Genomic DNA, 16,783 nt, shown 5'->3' with positions numbered 1-16,783 from the left:
TGCGAGTGACAAAAGCTCAGTTATGTCAAAAGTAGGAGGGATCTCACACAGATACAAGGCAACTATCATACAAAAAATTGCTTGTGAACAGCCACATAACTAGAATAAGAATTACATAAAACCTATAAGTTCTTTTTCTACCTCTCATTCTGTTTGTTCCTCCTAGATATACTTTATCATAAACTGCTTAGATATCAGTCATCAGCAATTAAAAAAGCAATATTATCAGTGTCAGCTGATACTTAAATCTCAAGTTGAAAGCATAATGTTTTCTATTTGAAACACATACAGCTGATTTTGAAATTCTATTACAACAACCTCATACAGGTTATGCATCGTAGTGGATTGAAAACGCGTGTGTTCTCTACGGCGACTCAACTAGGATATGAAGGACATCACTTCCCCTTCAAGAGCGGTAGAGCCATCCCTTATCATAGCTTAAGCATTACAATGAATATGCAATAGTAGCCAGATCAATCTCAATAAAATGTACATAGCCAGGCAAGTGATGAGGCAAATAGGACCCTGTCATCCCACCATTACCAAACACCTTAGCCTTTATTCACCTTGCACCTAAGCACTTGTGTGTTTATTGGGATTAGGTTACTTGCTATTAACGTAATCTTTGTATAGGTCGGCATTTTGTAACTGATCCATCATTAACAATAAGTGAAATAACTGAAATTCTGAGAAACCTGATTCTTAAAAGATTGATAGGCAGGGAAACTAATCTGCACTCATTAACCTATTACATTCTCTACAAACAAATACAAAAAGAAGGCATGAAAACAAAAGCATTATTGGTGCTGCATATGCAATTCAACTCAACTCCCTTTCATGCTGAATGAAGTTATACTTGTGACGCAAATAGTGTATAGTTGGAGGATTTAATTGGTTCTTCATTCAGTAAAATTTTGGAATATAAAAAACAACAATGCATGGACCATTTTGAAGTAGCTTTTAACTAAGATATTAGATATTTAGCAGTGATAATAACAATAAGATAGGTAAGCAAGAACAGTAATAGAATAAATAAAGGGTGAGAATCAATAACCAATTAGACATTCGAACTCTTTACAATATATCAAACATGCACAATACTGGGAACTGAAACAAAATATCATGTCTTAGAACACTTTTGGCAATTTCACAGCCATATTGACAACGCTTTTACTTGGGGGGCAGTAGAGTTGGAGAATTGTATACTCATTAAAGTTGCAGATTTTGGACGTGAACCCAACGTTGTGTCTCACGTTTTCTCTTTCTTCGCATCATCCCTGTATAAAGTGGCAAATCTTTCTGTTAGGAACTAAATATAAAGCAATTTGATAAATTGGTTTTCTACCACTAAAACTGAGAATTACACAGTAAGTAATGTGGACATGATTTATGCACAACGAAAAAAACTTCAAAATAGATACAAATAAAGGATGAGCTATCATAACCTAATCTAAATAAACAAGAACCATCGAGGGCAGATCTAGTCATAGATAAGTAAATAAGAACAACATTTTCCACAATGTCAGTTCTAATAAAGCATACAAAAAACCGAAGAGTTTGCAATCATTGTTACGTAACATATGGTTGAAGACAACAAGTGCAGAGAATAGAATTTCAAACAATGGGAGAGGGTTAATTTTGTTCAAAAAATCATCTCTCTTAAATGACTACATAAGGTTTGGTAAACAATGAATGGATTAGTGAATCCAAATTTATTATCTCACTAAAATTACCTCAACAAAGCATTTTCGAATGTCTCTATTAATACAAGGATATAAATTGATTCAAGAGACGAGATAATGCAACTAATATAAATTTTTTTGTTTTGTTTGTATTTACTGATTTCTATAAGTACTAGCTGAAAGGTTTATCAAATCTAACATCAGAAACTGAGCATAATAGTGGAATATCATTATCACATTAGAAATCTTTCAATGGAAGATAGCATACTCTTTTAAATTTTAGGCTTGCAACTTTTGACAATCAATTTGGAGGTGGCCGGAACAATTTGAGATAGTCAGGATAATCACTCAAAGGTGAAAGTTGATCTTGATCCAAGTCAAAAACACACATGCCATTGTCACATATCCTGCTGTTTTCAAAGACATCGTCCATAAAGATGACACAATTTCCTTTGACAGCAGAAATATCCGAAGCAGAAACAGAAAACGAACATCCATAACCCAAGAACAAAATCTTATCCCTCAAACTCGTCAATTCCACCCATTCCTTTTCCTTCTCATCAATCCTGAACACATGAATTGTTAAAGCATCCTCAAAGGTATACTCAAGGGATGAATCAAAATAAAAGTTCTCTTCGATGTCCACTAGCAACAACTCACCCTCATTCTCCACCAGGAATTTTATGTCTCCCGATCTTCCAAGAACACGATTAACCACTAACTGGACACTTAAGTCCTCCGGTCCAATTTTAGCCGTCGTACCACCAACTTCAACGGCGTAAATCCACCCATTGAAAACACAGATGTCTTGGATGGACGATAACAAGTCCGTCCAACACTCATCACCAGAACGCAACAGTACCAGATGGTTGTTATCGAGCAATATGGCGAGAATGAGAGGTGTAACAGTAACGACCTTTTTAGGGAACATGTATCTATAGAGAGTTAGTTCTTTGAAGTCAATGATGAAATTAGTTCCCAAATGGAGGAGGGAGAATCTGTTCAAGTCGAGGGAGGATTGAAAAGGGGAAGTTAAGTTAAATGGGAGGAGTGGGAATTCGGATAGTTTGGTTTTGCCAGATAAGTTTTGGGTAACTCTAATCAACCAAGGACGAAATAGGGCTATTTGTTGCTGCTGTGGTGGTTGCTTGATGAGGAAGTAACTGCATTTGGAGAAGTTGAATGGGAATTTAGAGAGGTGTGGGAATTTAGAGAGTAAAATATTGGAATGCTGAATTGGGGGGATGGAAGAAGAGCGCCAATGGGAACAAATTGATCGAAAGCGAATGAGATCGGTTTCGTTGTCGATTTGTTGCCATATCAGATATAGAAGATCCTTTGGTAGTTCAGACCAGTTTGACTCCGCCGCCATGGAAGATCCTTTGGTGGAAATTCGTCTGTGTTACTGATTCTTTTATTCTTCTTCTTTGTTATGTCGTGACGGTATAAGGAGGGAAAAAACCTAGAATAAAATAATGCTAGACGGTTGAAACTTGAACTACTATTTCTTAAATAGCAAATTTTATTTTATTTTTTCAATAAATCTTTTTTGTATAAGATAAATCTTTTAAATAGTTTCAACCATTATGATATTGTAACAAACAAAAAAAACCATTTATGATACTCCCTCCGTCCCATATTATAAGCAAAAAAAATCATTTTTTCATGTCCCAAATTATAAGCTAAAAAAAATTAAATTTTTATCATTTTCAAGATTTATTTTTACTTATTCTCATAAAATTAAATGCAAATTGCATTGAATTTACTTTCTCTTCTTTTCACAATAATCAATAACCAATAAAAATGCTTTTACATCTTTCCATGAAATTTATTTCAAAAAATAAGGGAACGAAGACGGAAAAATAGTAATGATGCCGGTGGATATTGAACAACAACAAATTTTCACAAAAAATAAGGGATCTCCTAGATAGATACTCATTTATGTTAATATAGGAAACTATTATTAGTCTATGATTAGAAAAAATAGACGGTTGAGATTTAGTGTTAAATTAAAGTTTGACTGTAAACGGATGTACTCTTTTTTAGTTTTTTCATACAAACAACAACAATAAAATCACTCAATGAAAATAAAAGATTCCCTATAATCTCAACTTGCCACCAAATCACCACAAAGCACTCATCTAACACTAAAAAAGTCATTTAATCTGCATTTTCAAGAGTATGTCTAAAAATGCACATACCATGGGTGTAAGCAATGTGCATTTTCTACAGCAACTTATAGGGAAGCAGTAATTGAACAAAGGGTGTAATATAAAACATATACAGCAACTTCTGGTAATTTCACTGCAATATTGTCACAATAATAATAATAATAATAAAAATAAAAGATTAAATTTGCATATTCCCATATTTTGCTGGTGAAGCCAATGTTGCGTCTCACGGCCTCTTTCTTGCTCTAACTCCTGCGTAATGCGAGAAGGCTTTCTATTAGGGAAAAATTATAAAAGTAGTGATAAATTGATTTTCTATCTCTAATACTAATAAATAATTGTTTTAACTGCATATAAGCTAGTTGAAATATGGTAATGAATTCAATTAACATGCCAAAACATATAGGAAAAACTCTGAAGATCAACATCAATAAATGTAACAGTGCATTTTCAGCTGCCACAATAAAATGCTGTTCTATATGCACTTATGAAACTTCAACTAACCTTAAATTAGATGAAAAATATATAACAAATTGGATGAACAATTAATTTGTACTAAACCATTCCAACATATCCATTTCCTTGTACATCTCTTTATAAAATATAAAAATAATCTTCAACACAGCAAAACTTCACACTGTTTCTTTGCATAGACAAAAAAGCAAGACATGTGAGGTAAATGAACTTTCGGAAGATTTGGTTGAACTACTATACATAGATTTCCTTTCCGTTCGTTTTTATCCCAGAAAAACAGACAACGAATCAACACAGTGAGAGGGGACAGACTGCAAAACGGTATGTGAAATTCAAGAACTACTGGAATTTATGCATAAAAATTAGCATTCATAAAATACAGAAGTATTGAGGAAAAAAAATATGAACATAGCATACAAGTTACAACTACCGATGAATCAAATTATCGAAAAACATGTTGATACCTGAAGACAGTGGATCAAAAGCAAACTTTGACTGAGAGAGAGATTCTGAACTAGGATCTATTTTCATAAGAAAACTCAAAGGTTAGTTAAGTTATTTGTTTGTAAAACTACGTTTATCCAATCAAGCAATACAAAATAATAATATCATTGAATTTTTGTAGAAATACATCTACAACTATCCCAAGATGTCATTGAGGATTATTCACAACACAAACCTTTCAATGAAAGCAATTGCTTCTGAAAGTCACGAAACCCGGTCCAATCTGGGGGTGGCCAAAACAAATTGGAATAACCAAGATAATCAGACAAAGGCTGAATCCAACCTTTATGATCCAAGTGATAAACACTCATCTCGCACTCTAATGGCTTGAGGATATCTTCCTTAGTCTCAAAGATCACACAGTTCCCTTTGGCAACACACAAATCCGAAGCAGAAACAGCAAAGCCACACTTATCTCCCAAGAACAAAACCTTATCCCCTAAACTTGTCAACTCCACCCACTTCTTCTTCTTCTTATCAAGCCTAAACACATCAATCTTCGGATCCGCATTTTTACAGTCATTGTCATCAACATCATTTTCGTGCTCCCAAAAACTGAGCGAGCAAGCCCCACCACCAAACTGAACTAGCAACAACTCACCATCACACTCCACCAAGAATTTGAAGTTGTTTCCACCAAGTATTGGTTCCGCAGCCAAGCACACACTGTAGTCCGGTCCAATTGTGACCATCCGACCATCACTAGCCACAGCATAAGGCCGTCCTTTGGAAACACATATGTCAATGTAGCCCGTTCCGTCAGGGATCAACGTCAACTGGTGATCTCCGCTTCGGAACATGGCAAGCTGACCAGTAGGGTTAAAAGTGAGAAGAGATGGAGGTTGTTCTTTCCTTTGCCATGTTGCAACAACTAACTTCACCGGATAAAAATAATAATGGTGGACAAAGTAATGACCTAGATCAAGGACATTGAATTGTGTGAAGTTGAGGTAGTTAAAAAACAGAGAATGGAAACATGAGTCAAATGATACAGGATTCCAGAGACGGGTTTTGGGACGTGAATCTTGGCTGCTTTTGATCAACCATGGAAATTGATTGTGTGGCTTGATGAGGAAGAAACTGCGTTTGGAGATGCAACTAGGGATTGAGATTACGGTGTTTTTTGGGAAGTTGTAAGGTAAATTGTGAGGTTTAGGGACCAAACCACGCCATGTAGTACAAACAGATCGAAAGCGAAGGATGTAAAATTCGCTGTCGAGCTTTTCTGATATTAGTATGACTAGTTCTCCTGGGAGGTTAGACCAGTCTACCATGTTTGCTGTGAAAAAAGTTTCAGGAAGAAAAATCGCATTACTAAGAGTGTGTTTGTTTCCTAGGGGGAGTCCAAGGATAAGAATGGAATCAGTTTTTTGTGGAAAAAATACTGGGCTATCCCCACTCTACACACGATGCCACTTCCACATGCACATATAACTGTTCCCTTTTCTCTATTTTTTTATTTTAAATTCCCCTATTCTGTTCAAGTCCTTCTGGAGCTTGTGTTCCAAGTTATTCCATTGGAACAGATGCATTCAGGGCATTTTATAAATAATATCTGCTCAATCTTACGAGGACTAAATATAGAAAATTAATCGTCAATGGTAACTGAGAAACATGCCAATGAAATACTTGTTTCTACCCCCAAAACTGAAACCAAACAAGTCTATGCACAAACTAGATACTGACTAGGAACTCAATCCCATAATATATAGTAGTTAGGGTCAATCAAGGTTGAAGAATTTGCCACAAATTGATTTAGCTTCTATCACATGGTAACTTATCAAGTGAGTTATGTAGATGGAGTTATGTAGATGGTAGTTTCACTTTTCACCTTCATAGGTTTACAGGCGCTCGCTAAAAAAGTCAAATGAAAGAAGCTCATTCGCTGTCGAGTTCGAAAGCGAATTGAAATTTCAAACTAGTGTTACTATTATGTTATTTTCAATTTCAATAATCTATTTGAAATTTAATAAACACCTTTTGTTCGACAGAATTTCAATAAACACCGGGTAGATGTTCTTCTTACACCGGGTAGATTACTCAACACAGTGAATTAATTTTCATATGCATCTCATCTTCCATCATCTATACGCTACACTTCCCCCATTCACTTGCTGGTCACTTTGCAAAATAAGGCTCTGATGTTTTCATTTTGTTAAGGCATAGAGTTGCAAACTTACAAACACCAAATGGAACAAAAGTATCGGGGGAACAAAAGTGGCGGGGAAGCTCCGATTATGCAAACTTACAAACACCAAATGACTTGTGACTAACCAATTATCAAAATCAGTTTTCAACTGATTTTTCGAAACTAGTTTTAAAAACTGACATTCCAAAACAGACTCTTAGATTTAAAAACAAGTTTATTTTAATGTACGGCTGCTTCAAAAGTAAGAATTGCAAAACGACTTGCTTTGTACTAGCAAGAAAATGATGGAGACAGTATATGGGTTATTGACTAAATCACATTGTTCCAAATTAAGTCCCCTATACATCATAATTTAAAACTTTACAAGAAAATACTAGGGGGAAAAAACCAGAAGCAATTCCCCAATGTCTATGGGCAAAAATCATCTGCAGCATTGCCGAAAGTTGCATCAAAGGGCTCCTTTACAACCTACAATTAAAATGAATTCAAATGCGATATTAATATATAATCAAGAAAGAGTATATCTTCTTCAAGAAATCTATCTATGACGGACAAAATCATATTATCTTGTGATAACGCAAAACTTAAACCCAAATATCCCACCAGCAGAACTTTTATGAACTAGAAGAAATGATCAATGTATTGTAAGAAAGGAAGAAACATGGACTCCCTCTTAAACAATTCACGTCTAAGTGCATCAGCCCTCAAATTAATCATCACATCAAATATGTTACCAGTTTATATTTAACCTAAATGTTATCCTATTTTTATCTATAAAATCATAGAAAACAATGGAATACCCTGTGTAAGTCAAGAAAATTAAGCCATCAACAACGAAATTTCAGCATATTCAACCAACAATTTGTTAATCGGCTTAGCTAGCTTACTCTTGTCAGCAGAAACTGTGGGCTTATTAACATTAGATCAAAATATATTAGAATATAACTTATAATTTTATCACTAATGGAGGGAGTTTACCCGTTAAGAAATGGTACCAACTAAGTACCCCATTGTGGCATAATTCACAATGGTACCTAACCGGCACAAGTACCTGCTTGGGTACTCTTTTTCATGTTTTTTGCGGGGTCAGCATGGCAGGTTTAAGGGATGAGCTGCAGTTATTATATAATTTAATAAATAAATTATTGATGAAATATAAGAATGCACAGTTATTGTGTGAGATAAGTTGGGGTGGAGATGCTCTAAGCAACTCAACAAACATGATGAGCTGCAGTATTGCTGACAACCAAATAGAACAAAGAATAATTGCAGAGAATGAGAAACATGACAGTAAAAAAGACAGAATTTACAAGGAAGAATATTTAATTCCAGAAACATGCAAGTATGTGACACCAATGCCTTAGTAGCAGGAGGTACTATCAATTCCAGATTAAGCTCAATGTCAAAAGGCATTTTAAAGCAGATAGTTGATTCTTATTTAGAATAAATCAATCTCATTTCACTTGGAGAAAAACAAATCATTGTAAAGTTAAACTGCATAATGCTTTTCTATGGCATTCCATATTTCAGGTCTGTAATATTACCCTGTATATCCCTTCTAAGTTAATAATGAATGAACTATGACAAAGACCTATGGTTCTTAAAAGTAAAATAAATCTTATGCAATACTTGTCAATCCCTAAGGAATCATAAGGTTGGTCTGATTTGGGAGAGTGAGATATAGGAGCAGGGTTAAAATCCCACTCGCCACAAACATCTAACAAATCTGACAATTTACTAACATTTGCCTTTCCAAACCAAAAAAAATCCCTTTTTATGAGTAGTATGACTCAGTTTTTGGTTAGTTTACACTTTACAACGTATAGGAACTTCTCAAGTGAGTTAAGCATATAGCTCCTAATGAAAAAGCTCTCATAAGTTTAAAGTTGCTAATGAACAAATAGTAATCAGTTAAAAGACCAAAAGACATTGTAAGAACATTTTGATATTTCTTTTTCTACAATTCCCATGTTAAAATTTTATCAACTAGAAACAAAGTGCAAGTGTTGATTATTTCCAGCACAATTCAGCGCGTAGTACTAACCAATAAGTGCAAAATTCAGCAATTTCAAATCACAAACCTTTCAATCCAAGATATTTGTTGTTACCATCGCAACTTGAGCCATTCTGGAGGTGGCCAAAACAACTTATTATAATGAGGAACATCAACCAAAGGTGAAATCCGATGTTTATCCAAGCAAAAAACACGTACCCCAAGCCCGGTGACATGAACATGGCGAAATGCTTCATCCTTATATATCACACAATTCCCATTTTTCATACCTAAATCCAAAGCCAAAACAGAAAAAGCACAACCTTCTCCCAAAACCAAAACCCTATCCTTCAAATTTCTCACTTCCACCCACTTCTTCCTCATACTATCAAGCCTAAACACATCAAATTTCACAGCCCTCTTCCTTCCAAATCCAATCTCATAATTTCCCACACCATCTCCATGATCATCCAAAAAACCTTCATGCTGAACACTAATCATATACTTATCAACTAGCAACAATTCACCATTACTCTCCACCAAGAATTTCTTATTCCCCCCAAACACCGGCTCCGCCACAAACTCCAAACTTAAATCAAGTCCCACCGCGACAGTCTGGCCATTACTATCAACCGCAAAAGGCCGCCCATTGAAGACACAAACGTCATCATAAGGCGTTGCCATTCCAGGGATTACAGTCCAACGCTCATCACCACATCGGCAAATAGCAAGTTTCCCGGAAACATGAATAGTGAGAAGAACAGAATAAGAAACTTTACCTTTTCCGATATGCCACGTGTCAGCGTCAAAGACAACGATCTTTTCAATGTTGTTACGGTAAAGAGAAGAAGGTAAATCACCGAAGACGAATTCGGTTCCGAGATGAATAACGCGGTGTTGATTGAAATCGATGACGTCATGGAAATGAAAAGGAAGTTTTTTGTCACGTGATAGAGGATGCCATAGATGAGTTTGTTGTTTTGAGTCTGGACCGATTTTGATCAACCAAGGGTGTAGGGTTTGTTTTTGATTTGGGGGTGGAGTGATGAGAAATACGTTTCGTTTCGAGAGATGAAAATTGGAATTGGAATTGGAATCATCATCGGAAGGGATTGGGAATTTGAGAGGTAAATTGAAATGATGATGATGATTTTTGGGAATGGAAGAACGCCATGATGAACAAACGGATCGAAATCGGATTTGATAGAATTCGCTGTTGAGTGTTTTGGATATGTGTTGAAGAATATCTCTATGGAGTTGAGACCAATCTGGCGGCGCCATGAATCAAAGAACTGGATTGAGGGGTGGTTGTGATGAAGAAGATGAAGGACACACGGTGGTTATATATGAAGTGAACAGTCGTCTATCGGTGCCATTCAAAACTTTTTACTCCTTTAGCGGGAGTTTGTTATATACTCTCTTAGTTTTATAAGAAAAAAATTATTTTTTACCTTACTTGTTGACGTTAGGAACGAGCATATCAGCACTGACACTCGAATCGAATTAAACTGATGGGAAAGTCAAAAAAAATAATTGTAAATTTATAGAATGTTTGATGTATTTAAGTATCAATCATTAGTTAGTCTAGTGGTGATCGACGTTGTATTTGGTAGGGAAAATCATCATTTGATTTCCCGCAACTGCGATTAGGAGGACTGAAACCACTTTATGTTAGAACTGACCTCCGAATCAGAGTAGTTAATTGACCGAATAGTGAAAACAAAAACAAAAATTGGATCCAGTTTATAATATCAATCAAATGTATATTAAAGATCAAATGTATAAAAAAAATTATAATATGCACAAACGGAAATTGACTTTGACGGTGAGATTTCAAGCAATTAGGTTGGTTGCAGGTCCTTAGATATGGTTCATGATTGTGAAACTGCCAGCAAAGAACATGTTAGTATTCTTCGACGATGATCAAGTCAATATATGATCAAGGTAAAGTAAAAAGTGAATCAATCGTATATTGGCATGAAAGTCTTCATCCTTATATAGGAAGGACATTTGTAACCGTTGGCATGATATTCGGATACGGGTACGGTACCGGTATCCGGTACGAGTACTGGTACACGGTACGATATTTTTAGAAAATTTAAGATACAGATACGTTGATATAAAATATGGACCAGATCTATAAAAAAAATGGGCCATTTGAGTTGGACTTTGGCCCAATCCAGAACAAATGTTCTCTAAAATTAGAAAAATCATCTTTAAGTCTCTTGATATGCTTTAAGACCCCTCAAATTTTTAAAGTACGTTGAGAGGCCTTAGAGCATTGAGGACCTAAAGAGAATTTTTCCTAAAATTATGAGCGCAAACTTTTTTGACAACAATCATTAGTGCAAACTTAATTTATACATTATGTGCATATTCTATTTTCTTTTTTGATATTAAATAATTTAGAGATTTTTAGAAAAAGTATAAATTGTTTTATTTTATTTTTAAAAAAATAGCAAACTTAATTCATTTTATTAATCAAAATAGTCTCAATACAAAGAAGAATCAAATCATAAAGATAACAACTAGTCCTAGAATAGGTCACCCTAGTTAAGGTATGAACAACTATATTCACTCGATGTTTAACTTTAACAAACTTGGAAAGGAACAATAACAACAAATTAATATGAGAAGTTAAAATGTTAAACTCAAAAATTTCGACACTCCTAGAGTAAATTGCATCAACTACAATTTTAGAATTACTTCAAGAAATGCCTCTTTATTTTTGTTGATAAATATGAGAAATGCATCTTTGAATCACTTCGCAAATAGCTTTTTTATGATCATAATTTCTCCTTCAATTATTTTAAATCTCTATTGGGGGGGAAATTAGAACATGCAAGAATGAATCTAACCGCAGTGATCCTGTCATATGCATCACCCCGAATCCGTTGCATAAGTTGAACCATAGAAACTTGCATTAACATTACACATCACACACCCATGGCCGGAGTCTGGAGGCAGCCAATATTAGAAATGAACCCTGATATTAAAATGTTAAAAAATTAAAAAGAATCATCATCTATCATCTATTTAAATTATAAGTAACATAAGAAGCAAAAACAATGAATTGGTCCAAATGGTAATAGTTTTGGTTCCCTTAAATATGTGATCATGAATTCGATTTCATGGTTCATGCATATGGAGAAACTTCGGTTGGAAGAAAGAAAATTCTTAATCAAGAAATATGTAATTATATTTTTGGCAAAATTACACTACAAGTCCTTTATCTTATTTTTTGTAACACTTTGGTCCTTTATCTTTTTTTTTTTGTAACACTTTAGTCCTTTATCTTTTATTTGTAACACTTTAGTCCTTTATTTTTTTTTATTTGTAACACTTTAGTCCCCTTTTTTGTAACAGTTTGGTCCTTTATCTTTTTTAATTTGTAACACGTTGGTTTTTATTTTTTATAAATAAATAAGATAAGGACCAAAGTGTTACAAAAAAAAAAGATAAAGGACCAAATTGTTACAAAAAAAAAAGATAAAGGACCAAATTGTTACAAAAAAAATAAGATAAAGGACCTGTAGTGTAATTTTGCCTATATTTTTTTACCTGATTAGATTTTTTTTTTACTAAACATATGATATATTATGAACATTGGTAATATATAACTATTATTATAGAGCATCAAAATTAATCTATGGAGTACATCTGATATTTTATAAATATCGACAATATATAACTATTATTATAGGATCTTAAAATTTTGAGTTGAGGCAAAATTAATCTATGGAGTACATCTGATATTTATAAAATTTTATAAATATCGACCCATTTTATAAAATCAGTTTCAGTTTATAAACTGCAAACTTTGAAAACCATTTTTTTTACATAAACATCTTTAAAAACTTAAAGTGTTATGATTATGACATACTAGCAAAACTGAAATCTTACGTTTAAAAGTTAAGTGAGTCTTGCTAACGAGTGCCCTCGGGACACTCTTTAAGCACCTTAAAGAGTGTTCGGGGACACTCGATAGAATTTTCTTTATTTTAATTGCAAGATAACTTCTGTAGGAATTAGGATACACTGATGGCAACAGATACACTAAAAAAAGTATAAAAGTTAAACCACAATCAGCAAAACTTTTAAGAAAGGAATAAAATAATCAAGAAAAAGTATTTCTTCCTAAATACATATATCTGCCACGGACAAAATATACTACATTGTGATAAGCATAAAAGTTAAACCCCAATATTCACATCAGCAAAACTTTTAAGAAAGGAATAAACATGGACTCCCTGGTTCAAGTGCATCAATTCTCAAATTAACATTAACATCTTATACACATCAATATGTTATAACCTGAATGTTATCCATATGATTTTTAATATCTATAAAATCATAAAAGAACTGTGGCATTCTCTGTGTAAGTCAAGAAAAGTAGGTCATCAACAACCAAGTTGACTTGGCTAACTTACTCTGGTGAGCAGAAACAGTTGGCTTATTAACATTAGATCAAAAGACACATGATTATGGTCCTGTTTGGATAAACAACTAAATTATGCGATTATAGGATAAAAGCTTATCATACAAGTGTATGTAATGTCAAGCTATTTTTATATAAGATACAATTTGTTTTTATAAGATATCCAGAACAGTTTATAGAAATAAGTTGAAAACATCTTATGGACACTCAACCTATTTCCATAAGATCTCCCAAACATCTTCATAGCTACTTATGTCAGAAAGATAAGCTCAAATAAGACAATTCAAACAGACTTTATAACTTATAAGACTATCCTCAATGGAGGGAGCTTACTCAAAAGAAATATGTGGGTGGTCACAATCACAAATAAAAATTATTTGGGCGCATGCACAAAAAAGTACTTTCTTCATCTACATTTTTTCTTTTTTGTGTGTGAACCTAAAAGGCGTGCCTAAGTTCCGTGTCCACACAAGACTTCTGCTTACACAATGAGAAATAGTACCATATAAATACCCCATTGTAGCCTAATTGGTACCGAACCTAAGTAGGTAATCTTTCTATTGATGAGTTATTAGTGTGGTCCATTTAGTAAATTTATTGGATGTGTTGAGTTCCAGGGATGAGGTTCTTATTAGACACTTAAACTTAAAGAAAAAGTAAACATAAGAAATTATTAGCTATGTGTGCAAGTGAAACCTACTTAATAACCCATATAAGAGTAGTTGTGGTGAAGATGCTCTAAGCAACTCAACAAACATAATAAGCAGAAGCAGTGGCTTCATAACAAGCATGTGAGTACATATCGCATTTGTTGCTCACTACATATTCTAGGTTTCCCATCAATGAGCCTGCTTCATTGACAGAAGCATGAAGAAATTGCAAAGGTTTTTGGGCTTATAAGTTATATGGAAAATGGATTAGTAGCAGAACTTACACAACTTTAATCCCTCACAACCATGTTCAAAGATTAACTGAACTAAATTTCTTAGTAATGAAATAATGAGCTATTAAAAGAAACAAGTTTGTTTCTGCAAAAGTAAAAGGGATCAACACAAATGAACTAATGAGTGTACATAACAAGGCAACTGTCTTACATGCAAGATATACGGCTACTGCAAACATACTATCAGGATCATCAAGCATATACATCATATATGTCAACTTTTCTAGAAATCCTAGTGAACATGCAGTCCCTACTTGCAAACTTCTTTATCATTAAGGTCTCCTAATTTAACCAAATACATTGAAGTGTCTTGCGGTGTTAATTTCAACTTGGGAAATACTAAAATTAAGTAGCCCCACCAGCACCATCACGTTCATCCTTTCAGCATTAACATAAAATTGATAAAAATTAATATCATTTGGTGTTTTGTAGAACAACAAACCTTTCAATCCAAGACACAAACTCTGCTGTTGTCAATATTCAGCTTGACCCATTCTGGAGCTGGCCAAAACAAGTTAGAATAACAAGGAAAATCAGACAAAGGCGAAGTACAACGTCCATCCAAGTGAAAAACACTAATCCCAAGCTCAGCGGAATGAACACTGCGAAAAACAGCATCACTAAATATCACACAATTCCCGTTGCCAATGAACGAAGCAGAAAATGCACAATCTTCCCCCCAAAACAAAACCCTATTCCCCAAATCTGTTACATGCAACCACTTTTTCTCCTTCTCATCAAGCCTAAACACATCAATTTGCACAGCCCCATCGTAAATTCCTTCGCCATCATCATCCAAAACACTGTCATCATAATCATAAGACAAATGCCCACTGACTAACAACAACAACTCACCATCACTCTCCACCAAGACCTTTTTCTTTCCACCATACATCCCATGCTCCACCACCAAATCCAAGCTTAAGTCTGGTCTCACCTCAACAACCTCACCGAAAATATCAACCGCAATAGGCCGCCCATTGAACATACAGACATCAGTGTAAGGAAACTCGCTAATGCTAGGAATTAACGTCCACTGCTCATCGCCACATCGGAAAATTGCAAGTTCCCCGGTACCATGAATAGTGAGGAGAAGAGAACAACGATCTATTCCATTATGCCACGTGTCACAAACAACGACCTTTCCCGGGTCAAGTGAGTTGTTGCAGTCGATATAAAGGGGACGTCGGGAAGGGAAGTTACCGATGACGAATTCACGTCCGAGATCTCGGACGGAGATTTGATTGAAATCAATAATAATGGGGTGATAAAGAGGGAATTGTGTGTCACGTGATAGAGGATGCCAGAGATGAGTTTGGTTATTCGAATCTGGACCAATTTTGATTAACCAAGGGTTTAGGGTTTGTTGATTTGGGGGTGGAGTGATGAGGAAGATGGATCTTTTGGAGATAGATAATGTTATGGAAGTGTTGTTTGAATTGGAGCAGGAGGATGGGAGTTTGGTAGGTAAGTTGTTGAGATGATTTTTGCAAATGGAAGAGCGCCATGGTGAACAGACAGATCGAAAACGAAGTTGATAAAATTGGTTGTTCAATTTTTGGTATATTTGTTGGAGGAGATCCTCAGGGAGTTGAGACCAGTCTGCGGCCATGAAAGATGAACTCGGTCAGAGGGTGCCGCTCATTTCAGAAGAAGATGAAGTAAGCAATGAAAAAGAAAATGTATCTATCTATCTATATAAGTAAGACCAAAAATGTATTCCCGCCCCTGTCTCCCGCCCAAATTGTGTGAAGCTCCGTCTCAAAATATAGGCGGAAAATTTAAAGAAAATTGATGTATTTGATTAAAAATTTGAACTAAATACATCAACTTTATTTAACAAATTTTCCCTTCTATTTTGGGACGAATAAAGTATTTAGGAATTGTGTTACAAGTAGTTATACAGGGTTTTCAATATCAATCGTTAATTAGATTAAAACAATATCAAATGATTCAGATTTATTAATGTGTCATGCTATTAGAGAAAGAAATCATTTTTCCCCTGATAGCACATACTATTATCCTACATTATCATTTAAGTGGTACTCTCTTTGTTCCGAATCATAAGAAAAAAAGACTTATTTTTTTGTCCCAAATTATAAGAGGAAAAAGACCAACATTTCTCTTTTCCTACGATCATTTTTACACGGTACTAGTAATTTGTTTATGGGTGAGCAAAAGATAAAGATGAGTTATAACCAACTTTAACTTAAATTTTTATCGGGTTGTTTAGAAGACAATTTTGATTGGATTACTAAGAAGACAATAATTTGTTTGTGAATTATTGAAACTGCAAACGCATCCTATTGCATCTTTAGTTAGTAATAAGCTACATTGGCAAACAAAACACACATTTGAGCATTAATTTGATTATCTAAAATATATATTTTAACATCAAAAAGACTAATAAAAAAGACAATGCGTTCAAC

The 16,783-nt window shown here is 34.5% G+C and overlaps 4 protein-coding genes across 4 annotated transcripts; all 4 read right to left on the bottom strand.

Moving 5' to 3' along the window:
* Window positions 1-1,010: 1,010 nt before the first annotated feature.
* LOC123916648 (F-box protein SKIP23-like) lies at window positions 1,011-3,162 on the bottom strand. The gene is made up of 2 exons (XM_045968164.1): window positions 1,951-3,162; window positions 1,011-1,277 (listed from the first exon to the last, which is right to left on the bottom strand). Exon 1 carries the CDS (start codon window positions 3,052-3,054, stop codon window positions 1,984-1,986), a length of 1,071 nt encoding a protein of 356 aa, XP_045824120.1. The 5' UTR covers window positions 3,055-3,162; the 3' UTR covers window positions 1,011-1,277; window positions 1,951-1,983.
* Window positions 3,163-4,989: 1,827 nt separating this feature from the next.
* Window positions 4,990-6,174, bottom strand: LOC123915321 (F-box protein SKIP23-like). Its single transcript, XM_045966455.1, has one exon. It carries the CDS (start codon window positions 6,103-6,105, stop codon window positions 4,990-4,992), a length of 1,116 nt encoding a protein of 371 aa, XP_045822411.1. The 5' UTR covers window positions 6,106-6,174.
* A 1,002-nt stretch (window positions 6,175-7,176) lies between these two features.
* Window positions 7,177-10,375, bottom strand: LOC123916948 (F-box protein SKIP23-like). Its single transcript, XM_045968536.1, has 2 exons — window positions 9,062-10,375; window positions 7,177-7,448 (listed from the first exon to the last, which is right to left on the bottom strand). The coding sequence occupies exon 1, from the start codon at window positions 10,252-10,254 to the stop codon at window positions 9,085-9,087; it is 1,170 nt and encodes a 389-aa protein (XP_045824492.1). The 5' UTR covers window positions 10,255-10,375; the 3' UTR covers window positions 7,177-7,448; window positions 9,062-9,084.
* Window positions 10,376-11,697: 1,322 nt separating this feature from the next.
* LOC123919000 (F-box protein SKIP23-like) lies at window positions 11,698-16,001 on the bottom strand. Its single transcript, XM_045971219.1, has 2 exons — window positions 14,797-16,001; window positions 11,698-11,959 (listed from the first exon to the last, which is right to left on the bottom strand). Exon 1 carries the CDS (start codon window positions 15,964-15,966, stop codon window positions 14,800-14,802), a length of 1,167 nt encoding a protein of 388 aa, XP_045827175.1. The 5' UTR covers window positions 15,967-16,001; the 3' UTR covers window positions 11,698-11,959; window positions 14,797-14,799.
* Window positions 16,002-16,783: the final 782 nt, after the last annotated feature.

Source organism: Trifolium pratense, linkage group LG3, assembly GCF_020283565.1.
Source record: "Trifolium pratense cultivar HEN17-A07 linkage group LG3, ARS_RC_1.1, whole genome shotgun sequence".
NCBI classification, from domain to species: Eukaryota; Viridiplantae; Streptophyta; class Magnoliopsida; order Fabales; family Fabaceae; genus Trifolium; species Trifolium pratense.
This window is presented reverse-complemented; position numbering and strand designations above follow the sequence as displayed.

Coding starts and splice junctions, on each gene's coding strand:
- LOC123916648 (XM_045968164.1), bottom strand. CDS start 3,054: ATGGCGGCGGAGTCAAACTGGTCTGAACTACCAAAGGATCTTCTATAT.
- LOC123916948 (XM_045968536.1), bottom strand. CDS start 10,254: ATGGCGCCGCCAGATTGGTCTCAACTCCATAGAGATATTCTTCAACAC.
- LOC123915321 (XM_045966455.1), bottom strand. CDS start 6,105: ATGGTAGACTGGTCTAACCTCCCAGGAGAACTAGTCATACTAATATCA.
- LOC123919000 (XM_045971219.1), bottom strand. CDS start 15,966: ATGGCCGCAGACTGGTCTCAACTCCCTGAGGATCTCCTCCAACAAATA.